Here is a 22946-nt window from a genome sequence, read left to right as displayed (position 1 = left end):
CTTGAGTGGAAAGTGAGGAGGTGCCCAAAATTTCTTTGGAAAGTCCAGGCAAGTGAATTGGGCAGTATTTTCTTTGTAAATTCCATTTTTCTCATCAAGATTTAGATGTTGCTTCTGAAGCTAATTATTCTTATTTCATTTTTCTTAAATGTTTTTTATTTATTTATTTATTTATTTATTTATTTATTTATTTATTTATTTATTTATTTATTTATTTATTTATTTGCAGGTCCAGGCAAACTTGACTGGAAAAGAAGCACGGGCAGGGGTTAGGATGAGCCCATGACGTGTCACACGCTGCAGCCAATTGAGAGGCCACGAGAGGGGGAGGGCGGAAGTGACGAGACGTATCCCTCCGCGGAGCGAGAGGGTCGGTGGGGGGAGTCGGCGTCTCTCTCCCCCGCGCCAGCTCCCGTACACGGAGCCGCATTCCTTGGCCCCCCCACCCCCTCCCTCGGGGCCCCCCCGCCCCCCTCGGGAAAAAAATCCACCCCAAATCACTGGAACCCGAGGGAGGTTTCCTTTCCCCCGCGGGGAGACGCGCTCTCCACGGTTCCCTCTCAGCCGTCTCCCCAAGCCCCCGTCCCCTCCCCTGCTCCCACCCCCTTCTCCCGGCGCCGGGTGCGAGGTCCCTTTAAGGCGACGGCGCCTTCCTCGGGTCAGACTACCGGCGGCGACGACCACGGGAGGTGAGTAAGCGAGCGGGCGAGCCTTCTTTCTCCCCACCCCCTTCTCCCGGGGGTTCCGTTATCTTTTCGCTCGGCGAGGCGCTCGGAGGCGAGACAATGAGAGGGGGATGGGGCGGGGGCGCGAGGGGTGGGGGCAGGGGCCCGGTGGCGCGCGCCCCTGCTCCCCGCGAGTGCAGCGCGGCCCGGGCGGCGGCGGGCATGGGGCGCGGCTCGCGAGCGCGTGCGCCCCCGGAGCCGCGGGAGCTCGGGAGCCGCGCGACGGTCTGGGCCGGGCGGACCCTGCCTGCCTGCCTGCCTGCCGCCCGCCCCCGCCCCCCGGCGTCCTCCGCGGCGCGCGCGCGCGCACTCGCGCCCCACGGCCCCGCACACACCGACGTCCACACGCACGCCGGGCGCGAGGCGTCTCGGAGGAGTGGGCGGGCGGCGGGCGGTGGCCCGCGGGGAAAGGGGCGGGGGCGGGCGGCTGCGAGTCGGCGGGCGGGGGGCGAGGCCGCGCCGAGGTGACGTCCCGGGGGGAGCGCCCGCCTCTCCCGCCGCGCCCTCCCGCCTCCCTAGGACTGGGGCGCTGTTCGGGCGCGAGGAGGAAAATGAGGGGTCGCTGTGCCGCTCCCTTGTGTTACGTAATCTCCGCTCGGTCCAGTAGTACATCCCAAGCCGTAGCGCGCTGCAGTTAGTTTACCAAGTCTCCTCCCTTGGCCCTAAAATTTCTCTGCGTTGGCGCCGTGATTTGTAAAATGGAATGGGGCGGAAAACCTTTCTTTCGGCTGATTATATCCTGCCGCGGTGGGCGCCATGTTCCTCCCAGGGACTATTTTGTCTAGATTCCCAGCACCTCCTGGAGAGGACTGATGTCGTTGGTCCACCTGCATTCCCTCCTTTCTGCCACTGACCCTGTTTCCCTCTCCCGCCAGACGCGGGATTCCTCCACGCTGTTCCTAACTGTGGGCATAGCTCAGCTCACTTGTCTTGGGCCTTCTTAGCCCAGAAAAAGAGATGGGAAGAGGCTTGGAAGTCAGTTGGCCCCATCTCCTCTTTGGGATGCACACTGGAAGACGATTTTACCGTCTCAGAACCACCACCTTGTTGCGGGTTGTAGCTCAGCCTTCTACATTCTAGACACCTCCCACTGCAGTTCGAAACTCTGCAGAAATGGAGTTTTACTTTCAAAGGAGTTTTCCCATCTAGTTGGAGGGGAAATAGCGGGGCAGAGAGGGCTGCTCCTTGGTGAACAACATTGAATTTCCAGACCACGATGTGTTCTTGGGACCGGGAGTTGGACTCTGAATTCGAACTCGTTCTCAAGATCTTTAAGTTCGGGATAGCTAAAAAGTACCTTGGAGGTTGCTGAAAGTGCTGTTTTAGGGGCTTCGTCCTCAAGTCTTTTCAGGTGGGAAGGGGAGGGTGTGTGTGGTGCTATCTTCTCTAAATTTTAACCGCCACATAAAGAACTGTTGATTTAGCGTAAAAGTGCTCAAAATACAATCTTAAAACAATTTCATGGCAAATTACATCCTTGATTTCCTTCCCCTTATACTACGGTTATGACACACCGGTCACGTTGGTATGTATCTCAAACTAAAGGAACTAAGAAGATGAAGACTCTTGGGATGAACGGGATTTTGTTCGTTTCCACCCCATCCTCGAACCAGTGATATAATCTAGGAAAAGGTGACCCACTGACCTCTGGGGATCATTCAGAGCCTTCCAGGGGACCTGAGAGGTCATAACTATTTTCAAAGTAGAAAATACTAAGACACTATTTATCTTTCTTCCAGTGACATTTGCACTGATGGTCCAAAAAAGCAAAGCTGAGTAAAACTGGTGGTCCGTTAGCACAAAGCAAGGCAGTTACACGAAACACCGTGTGAAAATGGCCTTGATGAAACAGTAGAAATGATTTTTATTAAATCTCAACCCTTGGGTACATGGTTTTTTAAGTTTTAAGAATCTTTGATCGAATAGGAAGGATGCATAAAGTACTTTGCTGACTAAGGAGGTACGGTCCTTCTCTTAAGGAAAGGCGCTTGTGAGATTGAGTTATGAGCTGCTTGTTTCATGGAACAGCATTTTCACTTGAAAGAACTGACAAACTACAGTTTTTCACACTTTAAGGTTGGGCTTATATTTTCTTGACAACGAGGTGAGCATGTTATTTTGAGGAAACAATTGACAGTATTTGTTACCAATGATAAAAATTTGAGAGTGAAAATTAGAATTTGTCAAAAGTTGACATCTCAGGTTTGACAGTTTAAATATTTTCTATATTTATATTTGTAGTGAAATATGTCAACATTTGGAGGATGGGCATCGCAGTAAATCTATATTTTCCAAGCGACCAATGCTGATATTTCACAATCATCATAAGTAAATATCCTTTCAGAATGCAAGGTACACTAGTGGATTTTAATGTAATAAAATATGAAAAGTTCATTGATAGGGATTCAGATTCCAAGATGCAACTATTCTTTAAGAAAGTACCATTTGGGCACACCTGGGTGGCTCAGTGGTTGAGCATCTGCCTTTGGCTCAGGGCATGATCCCAGTTTAAGAATCGAGTCCCACATCGAGATCCCTGTGAGGAGCCTGCTTCTCCCTCTATGTCTCTACCTCTCTCTGTGTCTCCAATGAATAAATAAAAAAAACTTAAAAAAAAAAAAAGAAACTACCATTTGTCGAGTTTTAGTATTGTGTCAATATACACAGCTGTCTGAAAAGGTTTTTGAATACTTTTCCTTTTTCCTGCTGCGAGGCCAGATAGTCTACAGCAACAGACTGAATGCATAAGCACTATGAGAATCCAGCTGCCTTCTATTAAGCTAGACCTTAAATTTAGGCAAAAATGTAAAAAAAAAAAAAAAAAAAGTTACTCCTTTTGGGAAAAATAGTAATTTTTAATTGAAAGTGTTATTTATGTCAGCTTGATGGCTCATTGTTAATTGTATTGATAAATACTTTTTTTAAAAAATTTATTTATGATAGTCACACAGAGAGAGAGAGAGAGGCAGAAACACAGGCAGAGGGAGAAGCAGGCTCCATGCACCGGGAGCCCGACGTGGGATTCGATCCCGGGTCTCCAGGATCGCGCCCTGGGCCAAAGGCAGGCGCCAAACTGCTGCGCCACCCAGGGATCTCTTGATAAATACTTTTGTTTTAATGTCTGATATGGTAAATATCAAAGGATGTAATCCATGTAAATAAAAACTCTCTGAGTTCCTCAGTAATTTTAAGAATGTAAAGGGGTCTCAAGACCAAAAAATTTGGGAATGACTTGGTGTGTCCTATGCGTCTACTTTTGAGATCATCATAATCTGCCTCCATTTAGGAACTTCTGAAGAATTTACAAAATGTTAGTTGAAGTTAATAATGGAAGAGGCAGTGGCTTGGGGAAGAATTCTAGAGAAAAAGGTTGATTTGAATCTTGGCTCTGGATTACAGTTCTTTACTAACTATAACCTTGGTCAAGTTATTGAATCTCTCTAAACATCCTTTTAAATCTCATTTGTAAAATGTAGTACTTATTACATACAACTGTGAGAATTCATTGAGATGATGAGTGTAAATTATATAATAATGTCTGGCAGTATCACGGTAAAATAAAATACATTCCAGGTAATGTTTCAGTCTTTATTGTACGTATATGTCTTTTTGTTGAGGGTGAGGATTGCTGATTTAAATTACAAACCCTAGAGCTGATTCGTGCCTTTGTCATATCAGTATAATAAGATTTTGATTCTTAGGCATTCTGGTTTGTAATATTAAACCCATATCCATAGAAACCCATTTTTACATGTAAGTCAGGAGGAGAGAAGGGCTAACGTATTACTGATATTTAGCAAAAAATGAAATCGATGGAATAGATTTAGAATTTAGGTAACATAACAACTGTTAGTGAAGAAAAGCTTTTCTTTGGAAAGAGAATCCTGAATATTTAACTCTTTAAAAATGGGGAACTTACTTTTTATTTTAATGGTTTTTAGTGAAGACCACATAACTTGTATCCAGGTGCTTCTTGATAGATTTGCTCTCTGGTAACTTGAAAATATTTTGCATTTGGGAGTATTAGATTATTAACACTATTTAAGAACAGGTTGTGAATATTATATGTAGATTTTACAACTGTTATATTCTGTAAGGGACAAAATAGGTCACGAAAAGACCGGGAAAATAAAAGCTTCTTAAAGGTGTTTTTTTTAAAGTCAAAATAGAATTAACTTGAAATCAAATGCCAGTAGTTTTGAGGATTGTTTATTTTTCATGTTGGAATAAGAGTGTATTCTTAAATGCTTTCTTTGTTTTCTAAAATACTTTTCATGTTCCAAAAAGTTTTTTTTTAATCTTGATTTATGGGCGGGTTGTGTACTAGCAGTGGATTAAAAATGTTAAATTCTGAATTCTTCATTCCTGGTATTTACTTTGTCTATGAAAGAACCAAATTAAAGGAATTCAAAGCTTCAAGAGCTAAATCTGGAGAGTTTTGGTAGAAAACATGTTTTCTATTACTATTTGAGATGAGGATAGGTAAACATTTGCTGCCATTAAGTACCTCAAATGTAGACTGACAGGTGTATCTGCTGGATTCTTTCTGTTGCTTTTAAATAACAGGTTGTTTGTAAAGATTCTCTTTATATATTGCTTTTCAATATGTAGACTTTTACTGACTAGCTAGGACCTAAGTATAGACCACCATATTTGCCAGCACTTAAGATACAATTCATTTCTCTAGGAAGGTGTATCTGGCATACCAGAATTATGGATGGAAAGAGGAATGCCAAAGACTTAAAATGCTATGGGAATTCTGATAGACCTGTGTGAGTCGCAGTGTTGAGCAAAGCCTACCAAGTACACAAAAATTGCGTTGTCAGTATAATTACTGCTATAAAATACAGAAACCAGATAGGTTACCAAGATGTCAAATAATGGATTGGATTAATGGAAGATGGCAAAGTTCATCTCCTCTTAGAGTACCTCCTTGAAATCCTATATAATCCATCTTATTAGACTCATGTCTTCTAACATTAGTTATCATGTACATCTCAAGAAGTGTGTGTATACAGTCTATATGAAAATTGCTCCTGGAAATAAGAACAAATTAACAGAAAATTCAATCAGTGAGGTTACCAGTTTTAGTAAATGACAAAAAGATAATGGCAGAATATGGTAATGCAAATATCACAACCAAAATATGAATAGGTAGGTTTTACCACTTTTTTCTCTTTTTAAAAATTTCAGCTTTATTAACGTATAACTGACAAATAAAATGTAAGATATTTAAAGTGTACATTATGGTGATTTCATGTACATTGTGAAAGGATTCTCTCCATGTAGTTAATGAACACATCACCTCACATTTAATTTTTTGTGTGAGAACATTTTAGTTCTACTTTGAGCAAATTTCAAGTATATGATAGTGTTATCAATCATAGTCACCATGTACATTAGATCCTCAGACCTTATTCATCTGATCTTCTCAACTTTTGGGGCACCTGAGTGGCTCAGTGGTTGGATCTCTGCCTTTGGCTTGGTTTGTGATCCTGGATCCTGGGATGGAATCCCGCATCAGGCTTCCCACAGGGAGCCTGCTTCTCCCTCTGCCTATGTCTCTGCCTTTCTAAGTCTCTCATGAATAAATGGATAAAATCTTAAAAGATAAGTAACTCTCTCAGAGTCTATTTGAAAAAAAGATCTTCTCAACTTTTTATTAAGAAAATTTCATGCATGTAAAAGTGAAAGAATACAAGGAATACTGACAATGAACCCATTACCTAGACAAAACGTTTTATAAGTGTACTAATGTCTATGAAGAAAGCATCAAAATACGCATATGTTTGCTGAATCACTTGAAAGTCAGTCATGATGCTTCCACTAAATATTTCATGCATTTGCTAAGAATAAATATGTTCTCCTATATAACTCTAATGTAACTGTTCTTTCTAAGAAAATTTAAAAAGTAGTTCCTAGCTGGTGGTGGTGGGAATCAGTGAAATAAGTGAAGGGGATTGAGAGTACACTTAACCTTGAGCACTGAGTAATGTATAAAATTGTTGAATTACTATGTTGTATACCTGAAACTGACAGGATATGTGAACTATCCTGGAATTGAAATTTAAAAAATAAAAAGATTTAAAAATTTAAATAATAAAAAGTAATTCCCAAGTGTCATCTAGTATCTAATCATATATTCACATGTCCAAGTTGTTCCCAAAATGTCATAGCTTTTATATGAACCAAAATCCAATAAAGGTTCACATGTTCTATTTGTTGCGTCTCTTCACTTTCTTTTAATTTAGTTTGGTCTCTGTGTGTGTGTGTGTCTGTCACAGTTTTAAAGAACATGTTACTAGTTTTATAGAATGCTCTGCATTTTGCACTTGTCTGATTATTTCTTTATAGAATGTCCCACCTTCTGAATTTATCTCGTTATTTCCTTATAGTGCTACTTACTCCTTTTTTGCTGTTTCCTGCAAACTGCAAGTTAAGCTTGATTGGATTGAGGTTAAACATTATTGTTAAGGCTTGTTTGTTGTTCACAAAAGAATATACCACACACCAGTTGATGACAGGCAGAGTTTGGATTATTGGCTAATATTTTTCTATTTATTTATTTGTTTATTAAAAGTTTATTTAATTGAGGGAAAGCTTGCAGGAGTGGAGGGGAGAGGGAGAGGGACAAACAGGATCCCTGCTGAGCAGGGAGCCTGATGTGAGGCTTGATTCCAAGACCCTGGGACCCTGAGTTTATCTGACTGAGCCACTCAGGTGCCACAACATCTTTCTGTTTAAACTTAAGTACTGTCATAACCTTTGTTTTTTGATATACCAAGCTACGTCTATAACTTAAAGTTCAAACATAACAAGACTGAGAAAACGCAGAAAAAGTTTTGCTTCATATCATTTTAGTTCACTGGCCTCTGAGAAAATGATTTGGAAGTTGGACAGGCAAGAAGGGTTGACATATTTAGCAGAAGCAACACACAGAGGGATTGTGATGGGGTCAAAACCAGAAATTTTAGGGCACCTGGGCAGCTTGGTTGAACATCTGACTCTTGGTTTCGGCTCGGGTCATGATCTCAGTCCTGGGATCCAGTCCTGCATGGGGCTCTGTGCTGGGCAGGGAGTCTGCTTGAGAATCTCTCCTCCTCCCCAAATAAATCTTTAAAAAAAAATTTTTTTTTTTAGAAATGGAGATTAAATTTAGAAATTGGGAAATTCTTTTCACCAAAATTATTCAGCAGTCAATACTAACAACATATGGTTACAAGCAATACTGATAATAACCATAATCTCAGAGAATTGACATGATGTTTTATGAAGAGAAATTAGATACTTGGGTGAAAAGAAGAATGTTACAGAAGTTAAGTAAATATGAAGATAAAATCAAGTTTCACAGGTAGATGATTATAAGGTGAAACAAACCAGAGGCATATAGATCTTTATAAAAATGTTTTTACTTTGTATGGGATTCCTGGGTGGCGCAGCAGTTTGGCGCCTGCCTTTGGCCCGGGGCGTGATCCTGGAGACCTGGGGTCGAATCCCACGTCAGGCTCCCTGCATGGAGCCTGCTTCTCCCTCTGCCTGTGTCTCTGCCTCTCTGCCTCTCTCTGTGTGACTATCATGAATAAATAAATAAAATCTTTAAAAAAAATAAAAATGTTTTTACTTTGTAAAATGTAACTATCTGAACAATTCATTGGAAAATTGTTCTACTCATCTTTGTTTTTGAGAATATAAATATTTTATAAAGAAATGGTAGTTGCTTATGCATAGAATGTGAGTGATGGTTTAAAAAATTTTCCCCTTCAGAGCATGGATTCGGTTTGATCACATTCTCTCAATCTTGGCACTAGTGATGTTTTAGAACAGATAAATTCCTAGCTGACCTGTGCATTATAGGAGGCTTAAGAGCACTCCTGGCCACTACCCACTAGATAAATGTCAGTAGCACCCATCCCCAACCCCCACTCGTAGTTATGGCTACCAAAACTGTCCCTAGACATTGCCAAATGTCTTCTAAGGGGCAGATTCCCATTTTTGAGTATCCCTGGGTTGGATAAAATCCACTAACATGTGTGAAGATTCCTTAATATAATGTCCTTTGATTTGGTTTCCCTTTATGTAACCTGTGTACAGCTGTTGAACCCAAATGTCTTCAGATAGGCTGTACAGCTTGGGCTGTGCCTGGTATGCGTTGGAGAATAGTGGGATATGATGAAATATTTTAGCTCTGTTGGAAATTTTATTGAGGGAGAAATGGTCTCTTCATTTATAAGTCAAAGTAGGCCTTTTGCTTTAATTACCCTCCCCCAACTCTCCAGTTTTTTATTTTTATTTTATTATTATTTTATTACTTATTTATTATTATTTATTAGCTCTATAAGCTTATATGGTATGGATAGTTTTTGTTAGGAATAGTTGAGAGATTGCTATTTGCTATCTGTGAGTGATCTATGATTATCTTAACATTCAAGAAAAGAGGATCTTTCAAAAACAGTTATTTAAAGGGGTTGATTAAGCTAAATGCATCATCTTTGTTAACCTTTGTCCTTAAAATTTTTAATAGTCATTTTTAAAAATTTTATTTATTTGAGAGAGAGGGAGTGATCAAGAAAGAGAGCACAAGCAGGGGGAGGGGCAGAGAGAGTCGCAGGAGCAGACTCCTTGCCCAGCAGGGAGCCTGTGTGGGGCTCTATCCCAGGCCCCTGGGATCATGACCAGAGCCAAAGGCAAATGTTTAACCAACTGAGTCACCGAGGCCCCCCCCTTAAATTTTTTTTTTTATTAAAGATTTTATTTATTTGAAAGAGAGATGAGCAGGAGAGGTATAGAGGCAGAGAGAGAGAATCCCAGGCAGACTCCACATGGAGCGCAGAGCCAGATTTAGGGCCCAATCTCATGACCTTGAGATCACAATCTAGTTGAAACCAAGATACTGTTAAGCATTCGTGCCACCCAGGTGCCCCATCCTTAGAATTTTTTAACTACAGTTGATCCTTGAACAGTGTGTGGGGGAATGTTAGGAATATCAACAACCTGGCACCCCCCCCAAGTTAAAAATCTCCATATAACTTTTAACTCTCCAAAAACTTAACTGCTAATAGTGAGAATTGGAAGAGATTACTTTTTACTGTGATACACAATTTACTGGGGAGACAAACTGCTCAAGAGGTGTTTTAAGGGAGCACTGGAATACTCTTGATCTCCCTGCAATAGCAATAGGAAGTGGCTACAAAATTATTGCAGTAGTACAGTATATACTACAGTTAATTTTAAGCAGTTGTTTAATACTGCATCTTTGTTTACATTCCCTCAACTGCAAATGGCACCATATATAGTCGCTAAGTGTGTAAGTTTTGATAAATTTGACCTTTTATAATAGGTTTGTGTATATTTTATGGTAGTAAATGGTAAAATAAACTAATATCAACATATATTTTATGTATTTATGATAGAGCTAACTTTTTCTTATTTTTTCAAAATTTCTAGGCTCTATAGTTCAAGTTTTTTTCAAATTGTCACGAATCCAGTATATTTATTGAAAAAAAAATCTGTACAAGTGGACTTGCACAGTTCAAACTTACGTTGTTCAAGGATCAACTGTATATGTAAATTCTGCCAATCAGGAAAATGACCCAGGCTGCTTCTTAGGGGAAGGGAAAGGAATTTGGGATAGGGGAATAGTGGAAGTAATAGGAAAGTTTTTGCTCAATAGCATAAGTTACGAGAATGAGAAATCTTAAGAATTTCAGGACAAAATAGAATTTTTTTTTAAGATTTATTTATTCATGAGAGACACAGAGAGAAAAGAGGCAGAGACAGGCAGAGGGAGAAGCAGGCTCTCCCCATAGGGAGACTGATGCAGGGCTTGATCCTGGATCCGGCGATCCTGCCCTGAGCCAAAGGCAGAGACACTCAACTGCTGAGCCACCCAGGCGTCCCGAGAAAGTAGAATTTTAAGTTTCTAAGACAAATATATTTTTTTAAGATTTTATTTATTCATTCATGAGAAACAGAGAGGCAGAGACATAGGCAGAGGGAGAAGCAGGCTCCCCAGGAGGAGCCCAATGTGAGACTCAACCCCAGGACCCCGAGGTCACGACCTGAGCCAAAGGCAGACACTCAACCACTGAGCAACCCAGGTGCCCTAAGACAAATATTCTTTGTAGATGTGGAATTTTTCTTCCATGTATCATAGGAGTGACATTGAGGATATCTGGCTAATAATCATTTGGTTGATAAGGAGATAGTTTTATATTTAAAATGAGCAGAAAGGTCCCTAGCATCTAGTCTGGTTTTGGAATACCATTCCCCACCAAAAGGAATCAGACTGTTTAGAGAAATGGATGATTCTAGGTCTGGGGCAGGAAATGTATGAGAAGAGCCTAGAACATCTTGTCTATCATAGCAAGGATTTTATCAGATACTACTAAAGGTTGTGTCAGAAGGACTTGAGAGCTAACTGAAGAAGTTACACTGGCAAAATAGGACACTTTTGAGTATAAGTAAAAATAACTGCAGTGGTTCAAAACACATAAATTATATTACATAAGGGTGCCTGGGTGGTTCAGTTGGTAAAGCGTCCAGTTCTTGATTTTGGCTCAAGTCATGATATGAGGGTTTTGAGATTGAGCCCTGCTTAAGATTCTCTCTCCCCTTCACCCTCTGCCCCTCCTTTCTCCTCTCTCAAAAAAGAAAATATGATATCATAATGATAGTTTAACAAGTTTATTGGTCACTTTGAAATGCTATGAATTCTTTTGAAAACTGGTAAATAAAGGGAAAGAAGCTAATGAGATAGAAGGAATCAAGATAGAAGGAATACCCACCACTGGGTAATCAAACAATATGTTTTGGATTATTGTTTTTTAAATTTTTAAAAAAGTAATCTCTGCGTCCAGCATGGGGCTTGAACTCAGGACCTCAAACCAAGGGTTGCATGATCCACTGATTGAGCCAGCCAGGCACCCTTGTCTTTTGTTTTGTTTTTAATTTAGTTTAAAGATTTATTCTATTTTTAGAGAGTGTTGGGGTGGGGGGAGACAGATGACAGAAGGAGATATATGATAGAGAATCTTAAGCTGACTCCCTGCTGAGTACAGACCTGGGGCTGGATCCCACGACCCTGTGATTATGACCTGAGGTGAAATCGAGAGTCAGACACAACCCACTGAGTGACCTAGGCACCCCTGCTTTTTGTTTCACTTTATAAGTGAAGAAGGAATGATTTAAAATGACTAGATTCAGGGGCACCTGGGTGGGTCAGTTGGTTAAGCATCTGCCTTCAGCTCAGGTCATGATCCCGGGAGTCCTGGGTTCATCTCTACTCCAGCTCCGCATCAGGCTCTCTACTCTGTGGGGAACCTGCTTCTCCCTCCACCTGCCACTCTTCCTCTTTGGACATGTGCCTGCATGCTCTCTCTTGCTCTATCAGATAAATAAAACCATTTATTTATTTAAATAAAACCATTTATTTATTTATTTATTTATTTATTTATTTATTTATTTATTTATTATTCATTCATTCATTCATTCATTCATCGACTAGATCCAACATTGAGCATTGCCTCTTGGTGGAAGAAAACCCCATCTTTGTGAGTAGTTTTTGGGGAAAAAAGTTCAACCTGTATTTAATCATGCCAATAGATCCAACTGTCAGTTTCAGGATATCCAGGAGACAGAGGCATTATAGTAAATGCTATGGGTATGTGGTCAACAATATCTAGGTTGTAGAAACTACAAGAGGTGAGCTGGTTCTTCAATAAATAAATTGCAGGAGAGGGGAAAAAAGATGAAGACCTATAAATTAAAAGAGACTTAAGAAACATCAAATAATCATAATATATGATTTGGATTGTGAATTAGGATTGTTTGAATTAAACTAACTTAAGAAGTGTGGTTTTTGAGAGAATTTGAATTCAATATTGATATTAAGGGACTACCAATTTTTAGGCATTTAATGTTATTTTTGGTTTTGTTATATAATCTTTCAGGTCTTTATCTTTTAGAGCTACATACCAAAACATTTATGAATATTAGGGATTAGCTTCAAAATAATATGAAGGAGAGGGAGCATAGATAAAACAAGAACAATTTTGGATTGAATATTTTTGAAGCTGGGTGATGGATACATCTCTACTTTTGTATTTAAGTAGAATTTATATCATTTTTAAAATAGAAAAGAATCATGACAGTCTTGATTCAAAGATTCATACTTGTAATATGATGAAAGTTTGCGCCTTTACTTGGTTATAGTATGATTTCTCAAATTTGCTGTCCGTCCCAAGTTTTCCTCTTGATATGTGGCACTGTGTTACTGCGTGCTGGCCTTTATTTTCTGAAATTTACATTTTTACCTGGCAGTTATTTAGAAGAAATGAAAATGCCCCTAAATTGAGTAAGAATTGAATTCCAACTTGTTAGGTAAGTCTGACTGAATACACCTTAACAGCAAAATAGTAGAGAAGATACGGGAAAACATCCAGGTTTTGTTTTTTGTTTTTTTCTCTTTGTGAGAAGTTAAGTTAAAGGTTTGGTATGGAAAGAGGTTAAACATTAGTAGAATGATAGTTTAGGGAGATCCATATATTGTAGTACTGCATATTTAGTAATTCCTATCTTTGATAAAAATAGTTGAAAGGTGGCTATATGCCATGGATCACTTGAAAGACCACAGAAAACGATGGTGTTTCTTTGTGAGCATCTTAGTAGATATATTAAATATAGCATTTCATCATATTAATGAAGATTTCTTTTTCATAACTGGGAAACTGCAAGAAGGGTGCTAAATTTTCATTTTTCAAGTTTGTGAAGTATTTAATTTAGGTTGGTATTTATTGTGGTATGTCCCATCTTTTCAACATAGTTTTTTTTTTTTTTTATTTTTTTATCCTAAACTATAGATGCTAAAATGAATGCTCATGCTCAGAGATAAGAATTTAGGTCAGAATTGAAGACTATTTGAAAAACTTGTTTTCAGTGAGATGTTGGATATAAGTAGGTGAAGTATGCTGTTAGCACCATTTTGAATCTTTTAATTCACATTGTTTGTCTTGCCACAGCATATACCTGGGGAGTTCTTTTTCTCTCTCACTTGATAAAAAGTAGTTAGGCCACAAACATTTTCCTTAGTCATCTTCTCAGATCTACCCTTGCCACTCTGTTTCTTAGAATATCTTTTTAAATAGGATTTAGCATAGTTTAACTTTGTGATCAAGTGGAAGAAACTGATTATTCTTTTTTTTTTTTTTTTAAAGATTTTATTGATTTACTCATTAGAGACACAGAGTGAGAGTCAGAGACATAGGCAGAGGGAGAAGAAGGCTTCCCACAAGAAGCCCGATGCAGGACTTGATTCCAGATCCTGGGATCAGGACCTGAGCCAAAGGCAGATGCTCAATGGCAGAGCCATCCAGGCTTCCTGAAGCTTTGATTGTTCTTATTACAATTCATTGCTTCACAAAATAAAACATTCACTCAGTCTCTTAAAATATTATATAGAAATAGTTGAGGTAAAAGACCAGCCGTTTGGATATGCTATTAAAATATCCACAGGCATGACATTGAAAACCACAATTTGCATTCAGATAAGCTCTACTTAATCTGAAGGAAAGTTCTCCACAGATTGTGCAGCATATATATGGGGAGTTTGCTTGCAGCTGGTCAGAGTTGAAAGAAGGTGCTTGAGAACCATCTGTAGACGTTAACATCCACAGTTCTATTCCTTCTGCTGGGTGTTTAATATTTATGCATTAGTTATCTGTTGGCTATGAGCTCTGAGAAAGTTACGCAGCAAAGAACTGGTATAAAACCAAATAGTTAAAAAAAAAAAAAGTTGTTGGGGCCCCTAGGTGGCTCATTGGTTAAGTGGTTAAGCACCTGCTTTCTGCTCAGGTCATGATCCCGGAGTCCCTGGACAGGACCCTCTGGGGCTCCCTGCTCAACGGGGAGCTTCTCCCTCGCCTTCTGCCCCTTCCCCGACCCCTGCTTGTGTGTGTGTGTGTGTGTGTGTGTGTGTGTGTGTGTGTGTGTATGGGCTCGTTCGCTTTCTCAAAAAAAATCTTAGAAAGTGTGTATTATATGTTGGCAAATTGAATTTAAAATATTACCTTATTCAGTGAAACTAGACTGAAAATACACAAGTTTGTGTTGTGCAGTCTTTGCTCAAGGAATCCCTGTGATATGGATTTGGCTTTTTAATTCAGTTTCTGGCTAGCATGATCTTACATATAGAAGTTAAGTCTGAAACTAAAAAATTTAAGTTGATACTTTATATGTTTTTTTTTCCTTCTTCATACCTTCTCCCCTTTGTGATTTTGGTCTGGGAAGACAGAAATAATAATAATAATTATTTTTTTAAAATTATATTTTGAGATGAGTTTTTTTATTTTATTTTATTTTTGTATTTTTTTAACTTTTATTTATGATAGTCAGAGAGAGAGAGAGAGAGAGAGAGAGAGAGGCAGAGACATAGGCAGAGGGAGAAGCAGGCTCCATGAACCGGGAGCCCGACGTGGGATTCGATCCCGGGTCTCCAGGATCGCGCCCTGGGCCAAAGGCAGGCGCCAAACCGCTGCGCCACCCAGGGATCCCAGACAGAAATAATTAGAATATTAGAAACCAGTTAAAATCAAGTTAGACAATTTACCTATTGAAACTGGGCACTTGGCTATAGCTAACTCACCCTGGGCATTGACCAGATAGTTTAAATTTTCAAGGGAACAACGCCATCTGTTGGGCATCTTCAGAACAAATCCTGTCAAGTTGGATCCAGCTACTTAGACTCTTTAGTTTTAGGTTGGTGGTTTTGTTTTTGGCTTAGGAGTTTGGTAAAAAAAAAAAAAAAGTTCTGAGATACTAAGGGCACTGTGAGAAACTTTGCATTAAAGGCTTTGTTTGAACATTGAGCAGGATGCCTGGGTGGCTCATTGGTTGAGCTTCTGCCTTTAGTGCAGAGCGTGATCCCGGGATCTGGGATTGGTCCTGCATTGGGCTCCATTCAGGGAGCCTGCTTCTCCCCCTGCCTATGTCTCTGCCTCTGCCTCTCCCTTTCCCTCTCTCTCTCTCTCTCACGAATAAATAAATAATTATATGAACAATGAGCAGTAATGCTTCTACAATTCCAAGACAAAGAAATTGACCTTTAGGAACACCTGAGTGGCTCAGTGGTTGAATGTCTGCCTTTGGCTCAGGGCGTGTTACCAGTCCCGGGATCGAGTCCCACATTGGGCTCCTTGCTTCTCCCTCTGCCTGTGTCTCTGCCTCTTTGTGTGTCTCTGATGAATAAATAAAAAAAATAAAAAAACAAGAAAGAAATTGACCTTTAGTCTACTAGTACTGGAGGGACAGAATAGCAAGCAATATTTCTTTGTATTGCAAAGCTGTGGGCTTTATATTTATAAGAAGCAAATAGTTTAGGCAAGTGCTTTCAAATTAAAGGCTGACTCCAAAATCATGGTGAGGTAAAAGGATACAATTTTAGAGGGGAAAAGAACTACCACCCACTTTCTGAATTCAGGGCAATCCAGAATTTGATTGCAGCATTACCTTTTCAAAAGAGCAGCTAACAAGCTTAAGTTTATAAACTGTGACTAGACTGTGAGCTAGCTAGCTAGCTAGCTCGCTCGCTTCCTTCCTTCCTAAAGATTTTCTTTCTAAGTCATCTCTGTACCCAGAACGGGGCTCAAACTTACAACCCCTGAGATCAGGAATCCCAAAACATACATTTTAATTGAAGACCCTGCTCTTGCATGATCTGCCTCACCCTAATCACAGCCCTAGGTGTTACAGATTGAACTTTTATACTCCTACTAATTATGGAATAATTTGCTGTGGGCTTTTTCATAATAGTTTTTTTTTTTTTCAAGAATAAAAATAATTTTGGATCCTTCTAAATGTTGGGAAGGGGAGGTTAGGGGAAATGGTAGAGGGAGTACAAGGGGTGGGTTAACTGATAAATTCAAGAATATGATTCCATGTTTTGTATAAAATATTTTTCTTATTCTGAGGTCAGTATCTTAATTTTGTCTTTTTTCCTTATAGCATGGCGGACACCGACCTCTTTATGGAATGTGAGGAGGAGGAGCTGGAGCCATGGCAGAAAATCAGTGATGTCATTGAGGATTCTGTTGTTGAAGATTATAATTCAGTGGATAAAACTACTACAGGTAACAAAAACTCTTGATCTTAGATTATTACTTAAATTTGGTTCAATTGAATGGTGTTTTTGTTAAAGTGTGAGGTGTGGGAAGGATTTTAAGAATCCAGGGATGCCTCATTGTGGCACTGGTGCTTTTTTTTTTCCAGTGCTCTAGTCTGTAAAAATGCCTACATGAAGCTAGAAACACTATAGTTAATTCATTTAAAACCTTGAGAGTTGAATTAACCAATGCTTATCAAATATTTAGCAATCCTCTTACCAAATAAGGAATGAATGAAAATGCAAAGTAGTGGTGTGTATCAGTGTTCATTTATGTACCCAGTCAAAAACAGGATCCCATAGTAATTTTTTTCTTCTTTGTTTGTTTTACTTGACCTTGATTTCCTTTGTTAGTGAGCAGAATTTGCTTTGTGTCTGCCTTCATGGAAAGTTTACAAACTTAGGCTTGTTAGCTGTTCTTTCAAAAAGGTGATGTTGCAAGGTCAAATTCTAGATTGTCCTGAATTCAGAAAGTTGGGTGTTAGTTCTTTCCCCCCCTAAATTGTATCCGTTGCTCTCATTTTTATCTTCCCTGCCTTGAGACCTGAAGATGGCATTGGTTTAGGCTGAAACAGGACACAGTTTCAGGATCTTGTGGACATCTTACTATGTATGCATGGTTATGAATACCAATAGTGGTGATAATAAACCTCTGAGTCCTAGAGGTTTGCTTGTGTTTTATAAGCAAAACCTTAAAATACTGGTTCAGTGAGCTTGTGATCTAAATTAACCAGGCAATGTGAGATGAAGGAGTTATTGTGTCTAATTGGTGGAGTGAGGGACAAGTAGGAGGAGAAATCAGATGCACAGTTGTATTTGCAAAGAAAGCAGGAAACTTTTTGGTTATAGAGACCCCCACAACAAGATGAAAAGGGATTAGAACAGTATCCTTTAGTGTCATCTGTCCCTGTCTCCGAGTGACTGTGCCTCCCCTTCCCCACAGTTTCTGTGAGCCAGCAGCCAGTCTCGGCTCCAGTGCCCATCGCTGCCCATGCTTCTGTTGCTGGGCACCTCTCTACATCCACCACCGTTAGTAGCAGCGGGGCACAGAACAGCGACAGTACAAAGAAGACTCTTGTCACACTAATTGCCAACAACAATGGTAAGTGGGATTATTGGGGAAACTCTTCCTGGGCCAGAGGGTGAGAGAATTAAAGAGGTCTTAGGAACAGGTGTACTGGTTTAGTTTTAGGTGCTGATGTGGTTCTACTAGTTGGAGTGAATTTAGTAATGATTCTGTGATACAGAAGTGGTTCAGGAGCGGTGCTGTTCCTTCTGAGTTAGTGCTGAATTGATTCTGGTGTTTCAAGTCCCAGGGTAGCAGTAGGAGAGAAAATGTAAACCCAAAATTCCTAACTATTAAAGAGATCTGGGGTTTTGTTTGTTTGATTATTATTATTTTTTAAGTAGAAGAGCCCTATTAGTTTGCTAAGAATTCTCCCAGGGCAGCTTTGTTCTGAATTTTTTCTGGCAGATTCATTTGGTTATTGGTTCCTAGGTATGGAAAATAGGATAGGGTTGTTGTCTATTTGAAGGAAATGGTGAAAGAGTAGTGTTTTAGTGTATTTATTGACCAGAGAAGCTATGCAGTATTGGTTTCTATTTATTGGCAAGTTAGGTCTGAGATTCATCACTGGAATAAGCACTTTGTAGAATCATTGCATTGCTGCAAAGGACTTTTAATTATTTTTAAAAAATAAAATAGCTTTATTAATGAGAATAATGTGTATTATAGAAAAAGTAAACTAATAAAAAGGAAGGAAAAATTTTAATTGTAATCTTGCTACCTGGAGATAACTATTGGTAACTTTTATTTTGTATATATATGTACTATGATATACTTCTGCATGCTATAAATAATGATATACTTTTTTACAAAAATGGATCATACAGACTCTATACTACTCTATATACTCTGTCTCCTTTTTCCCCTTAATATGTAATGAATATGTTCTCAGTTTAACAAATGTATGTCTGTAACATTGTTGATGAATAACTGGACAGTTGACCCTTGAACAGCATGAGAGTCAGGGGTGCCAACTAGCTGCACATTTGAAAATCTACATATGACTTGACTCCCCAGAAACTTAACTACAGATAGACTTCTGTTGATAACAGTTGATTAGCGCATATTTTAGATGTAATGTGTATTATACTGTATTCTTATAATAAAGTCAGCTATAGAAAAATATTATTTAGAAAATCATGAAAACTGAGTAACACAGTACTGTACTATGTTTATTGAAAAAAGGTCCATGTACAGGTGGACCTGTGCAGTTAAAACCTGAGTTGTTCAGGGTCAACTGTATTTCCTGTTGTTTGGTTAACTGTTATTAACAATAGGTATAAAGCCTGCTTTATATCTATGCTGCTACTTTAAAGAGCTGTTGTGAGCATTTCTGTATCTTTTGTCACATACTTAGTTCTAAGAATATATTTATAAATTTTAAATTGTTGGATCAAAGGTCATCACAGTTTTTAGGATTTTGATATTTTTCCTGGGTTGACAATCTAGAAATATTATATCAGTTTATATTTCTATTAGAAGTGCATATGGTGGTCTTATTTTTGGCTGTAACTGTTTACTCCTCTATTGTTAGATATTTCTTATAGTCCCTATTTTTTGTGATTACAGTGTTTGGTGAACATGCTCAGGCATTACATCTGTGCCCACTGTGTAAGCATATCTTCAATAGAAAGTGAGATTGTTTAAAGTCAGACATTTAAAATTGGATAGACAGTGTCAAATTGTCTTAATAGATTGTTCTGAGTAAATGCCCACCAATAGCTGTTTCCTCATATTGCTACTGACCTCACGTACTATTGAACTTAAATCTAATTTCTGTAGGTATTATTTCAGTTTTTGGTTACTGATAATGATTTTTATCACATGAAACATCCTTAGTTTTTTTTTTAACTTATAAATAGGGGCCCATATATATATAAAGATGAGGAACCACTATCCAGAGGATTCTCTCATTTTACAGATGTGAAAACCAAGTCTTAGAGTCTAAATAATGTGCTTAAGGTCAAATAGTTGGTGTGACTAAACTGGATTTGTCTAGATTTCAAAGTTTATATCCTTTGTGCTGTATTATAATGCTTTCTTGTATTTTTTTTTTTTTAAGATTGTATTTATTTGAGAGAGATAGAGAACATGAGCAAGGGGAGGGGCAAAGGAAGAGGAGAGAGGGACAAGTAGACTCCCTGCTAAAGTGAGGAGCCTGATGCCTGATATGGGGAATGATCCAAGGACCCAGAGACCATGACCTGAGCTGAAGTCAGGCACTTCACTGACTGAGCCACCCAGGAACCCCTGTGTATTTCTTTTAAAAGAATCTGTCAGAGTGCTGTTAGCAACCATATAGCTAAAATTTTCTTTGATCCTAGGATATTCCAAGACATGGTGACATGACCTAGTCTTCTTGGCTCCTTGAATGGACCCTTGATTTCTGAGCCCACCTAGAGCTGTATACAAAGTTTTAAAAAATACACATACATAAATTGATTTTACTTATGTCAGATACTTCTAGTATTCAAAATGTTAACCCATGCTAATGGAAAAAAAATTGAGTATAGACTGATAATGGCAGTTACATGTGTTATGTGTATCCTTCCAAAAAATTTTTATTCATAGGTAAGCATGCATTAATAGATCCAATTTGTCAAGCCACCTCCCTTTTTGCACAAAACAGACAATTCTATAACTTTTTTTATCTTATATTCTTGAAATACCAGTATAGGTTTAAGGATGACACTTCAGAATAGAGTGAATTTAAAATGTTTCATCTTGGGACACCTGGGTGGCTCAGCAGCTGAGTGTCTGCCTTTGGCTCAGATCGTGATCCCGGACTTCCAGGATCAAGTCCCACATCGGGCTCCCTGCATGGAGCCTGCTTCTTCCTCTGCCTGTGTCTCTGCCTCTTGCTCTCAGTGTCTCTCATGAATAAATAAATAAATCTTTAAAAAAAATAAAAATAAAAAAATAAAAAATAAATAAAATGTTTCCTCTTCAGGGCATATGGGTGGTACAGTCAGTTAAGTGGCCAACTCTTGATTTCAGTTCACATCATGATCTCAGTCCTGGGTTTGAGCATCAGACTCCGTGTTCAGCAGGGAGTCTGCTTCAGGATTCTCTCCCTCTCTAAAATAAATAAATTAATTATAAAAAAAAATAACAAAAAGACCATCTAGTTTCTTAAATAGGCAAAAGATCTACAGAGACATTTCTCCAAAGAGAATATATAAATGGCCTGTAAGCACATGAAAAGATTCTAAACATCATTAATCATTAAGGAAATGAACATCGTAACCACAATGAGGTACTACTTCATACCCACTAGGATGGCTGTAGTCAAAAAGATGGACAAATAATAAGTGCTGATGAGAATGTGGAGAAATTGGGACTCTCATATATTGCTGGTGAGAATGTAAAAATGGTGTGGCTACTTTAGAAAATAGTTTGGCAGTTTCTCAAAACATAGTTATCATGATGCAGCAGTTCTCCTAGCTATGTACCCAAAACATGGAAACTGTTCACACAAAATGTCCTGCTCAAATGTTCATAGCATTATTCATTATAGCCCCAAAATGGAAATCTATAACCTAAGCTATTGAATGGATAAACAAAAGGTGATACTGCATGATGGAATATTATTAGTCCATAAAAAGGAAGGAAATACTGATAATATGATATAATGTTAATAACCTTGAAAACATAGTGTTGGGCAGCCTGGGTGGCTCAGCGGTTTAGCGCCGCCTTCAGCCCAGGGCATGATCCTGGAGACCCAGGATCAAGTCCCACGTCGGGCTCCCTGCATGGAGCCTGTTTCTCCCTCTGCCTCTCTCTCTCATTCTCTCTCTCTCTGTGTCTCTCATGAATAAATAAATAAAAATTAAAAAAAAAAAAGAAAAAAGAAAACATAGTGTTAAAAGTCAGGTACAAAGGCAACATATAGTCTGACTCCACTTATATAAAATGTCCAAAATAGGCAAATCTCTAGTGACAGAAAATAGATTTTTGGTTGCCAGGGCTAGGGGAGAAGAGAATGGGGAATAACTGCTACTTGGTGTAAGATTTCTTCTTGGGATGATGGACATGTTCTCGAATTAAATAGAACCGATAGTTGCACAAACCTTGTGACTATATTAAAAACCTCCAAATTGTATACCTTAGATGAGTAATGTGTATGGTATGCAGATGATACCTCAGCAAAGCTCTTTTTTAAAGAAAGTGTTAGGAATAAAATTTTGGAATGCTTTTACAATTCTTTTTGTTGTTCTTCAGTATCTACTAGCATTTAGAAATTACTTACATAGTTCTGACTGATGATACATTTGCTTTGATAATTATGTAGTAAAACAAACTACTGCTTAATTCTGAGCTAGGAATGAATTTAATGTTATAGACTTCTTACTCGATAAGTTATGTTTTTAACTCCTGTTCAGCTCATTTTGACTCCATTTAGCCCTCTTATCTCTGGGTTTTAAGGCTATGTGAGTAAACCTGGAAGAGTAAAAGAATACATCAAGACCTTCAGATTTGTAAAACAGAACATATTGTGAGAGAAACTGCTGAATCTCTTCCCCTTATTTAATTGGGAACCATTAATGGGGAGCCACGGTTTTTGGCTGTGGTACCTAGTTTATTTGAGTGCACTCTTTGAGTCAGGGACTGGTTGGTTAATTCTTTTATAGGCTTTTAAGCCTAAGGATTTTGATAGCCTCTTTCATCCCCTGGAAAGAGAACTTTGTAAAACCCATGAATTGTCAGAATTTCTTTAAGGAAAGATTTAATAAGAATGTAGAAATCATTTAAAATAATTTATTAGAGGGACGCCTGGATGGCTCAGCGGTTGAGCTCTGCCTACAGCTCAGGGCGTGATCCTGGAGTTCAGGGATTGAGCCCCACATCAGGCTTCCTGAGGGGAGCCTGCTTCTCCCTTTCCCTTTGCCTGGTGTCTCTGCCTCTCTCTGTGTCTCTTATGAATGAGTAAATAAAAATTTTTTAAAATTATTAGAATTATTAGAATTCATTGGGGTTATTAAAAGATTCATAGAATGTGGGT

At 38.9% G+C, this 22946-nt stretch overlaps 1 protein-coding gene across 7 annotated transcripts in view; it reads left to right on the top strand.

Annotated features, from left to right (window-relative positions):
- Positions 1-431: 431 nt before the first annotated feature.
- The window catches only part of POGZ (pogo transposable element derived with ZNF domain), a 46249-nt gene continuing 23734 nt past the window's right edge, over positions 432-22946 (top strand). For 2 of the 7 annotated variants that reach the window (XM_055312453.1, XM_055312451.1), the window contains exons 1-3: positions 434-689; positions 16722-16846; positions 17822-17980. In XM_055312453.1, the coding sequence (XP_055168428.1) occupies positions 16723-16846; positions 17822-17980 (283 nt within the window). In that variant the 5' untranslated portion in view covers positions 434-689; position 16722. Of the gene's footprint in view, positions 690-16721; positions 16847-17821; positions 17981-22946 lie in introns of all 7 variants that reach the window. The other 5 variants (XM_055312450.1, XM_055312449.1, XM_055312452.1 and 2 more) reach the window with 5 other exon arrangements.

This window comes from Nyctereutes procyonoides, unplaced genomic scaffold, assembly GCF_905146905.1.
Source record: "Nyctereutes procyonoides isolate TBG_1078 unplaced genomic scaffold, NYPRO_anot_genome, whole genome shotgun sequence".
In the NCBI taxonomy this organism is placed as follows: domain Eukaryota; kingdom Metazoa; phylum Chordata; class Mammalia; order Carnivora; family Canidae; genus Nyctereutes; species Nyctereutes procyonoides.
This window is presented reverse-complemented; position numbering and strand designations above follow the sequence as displayed.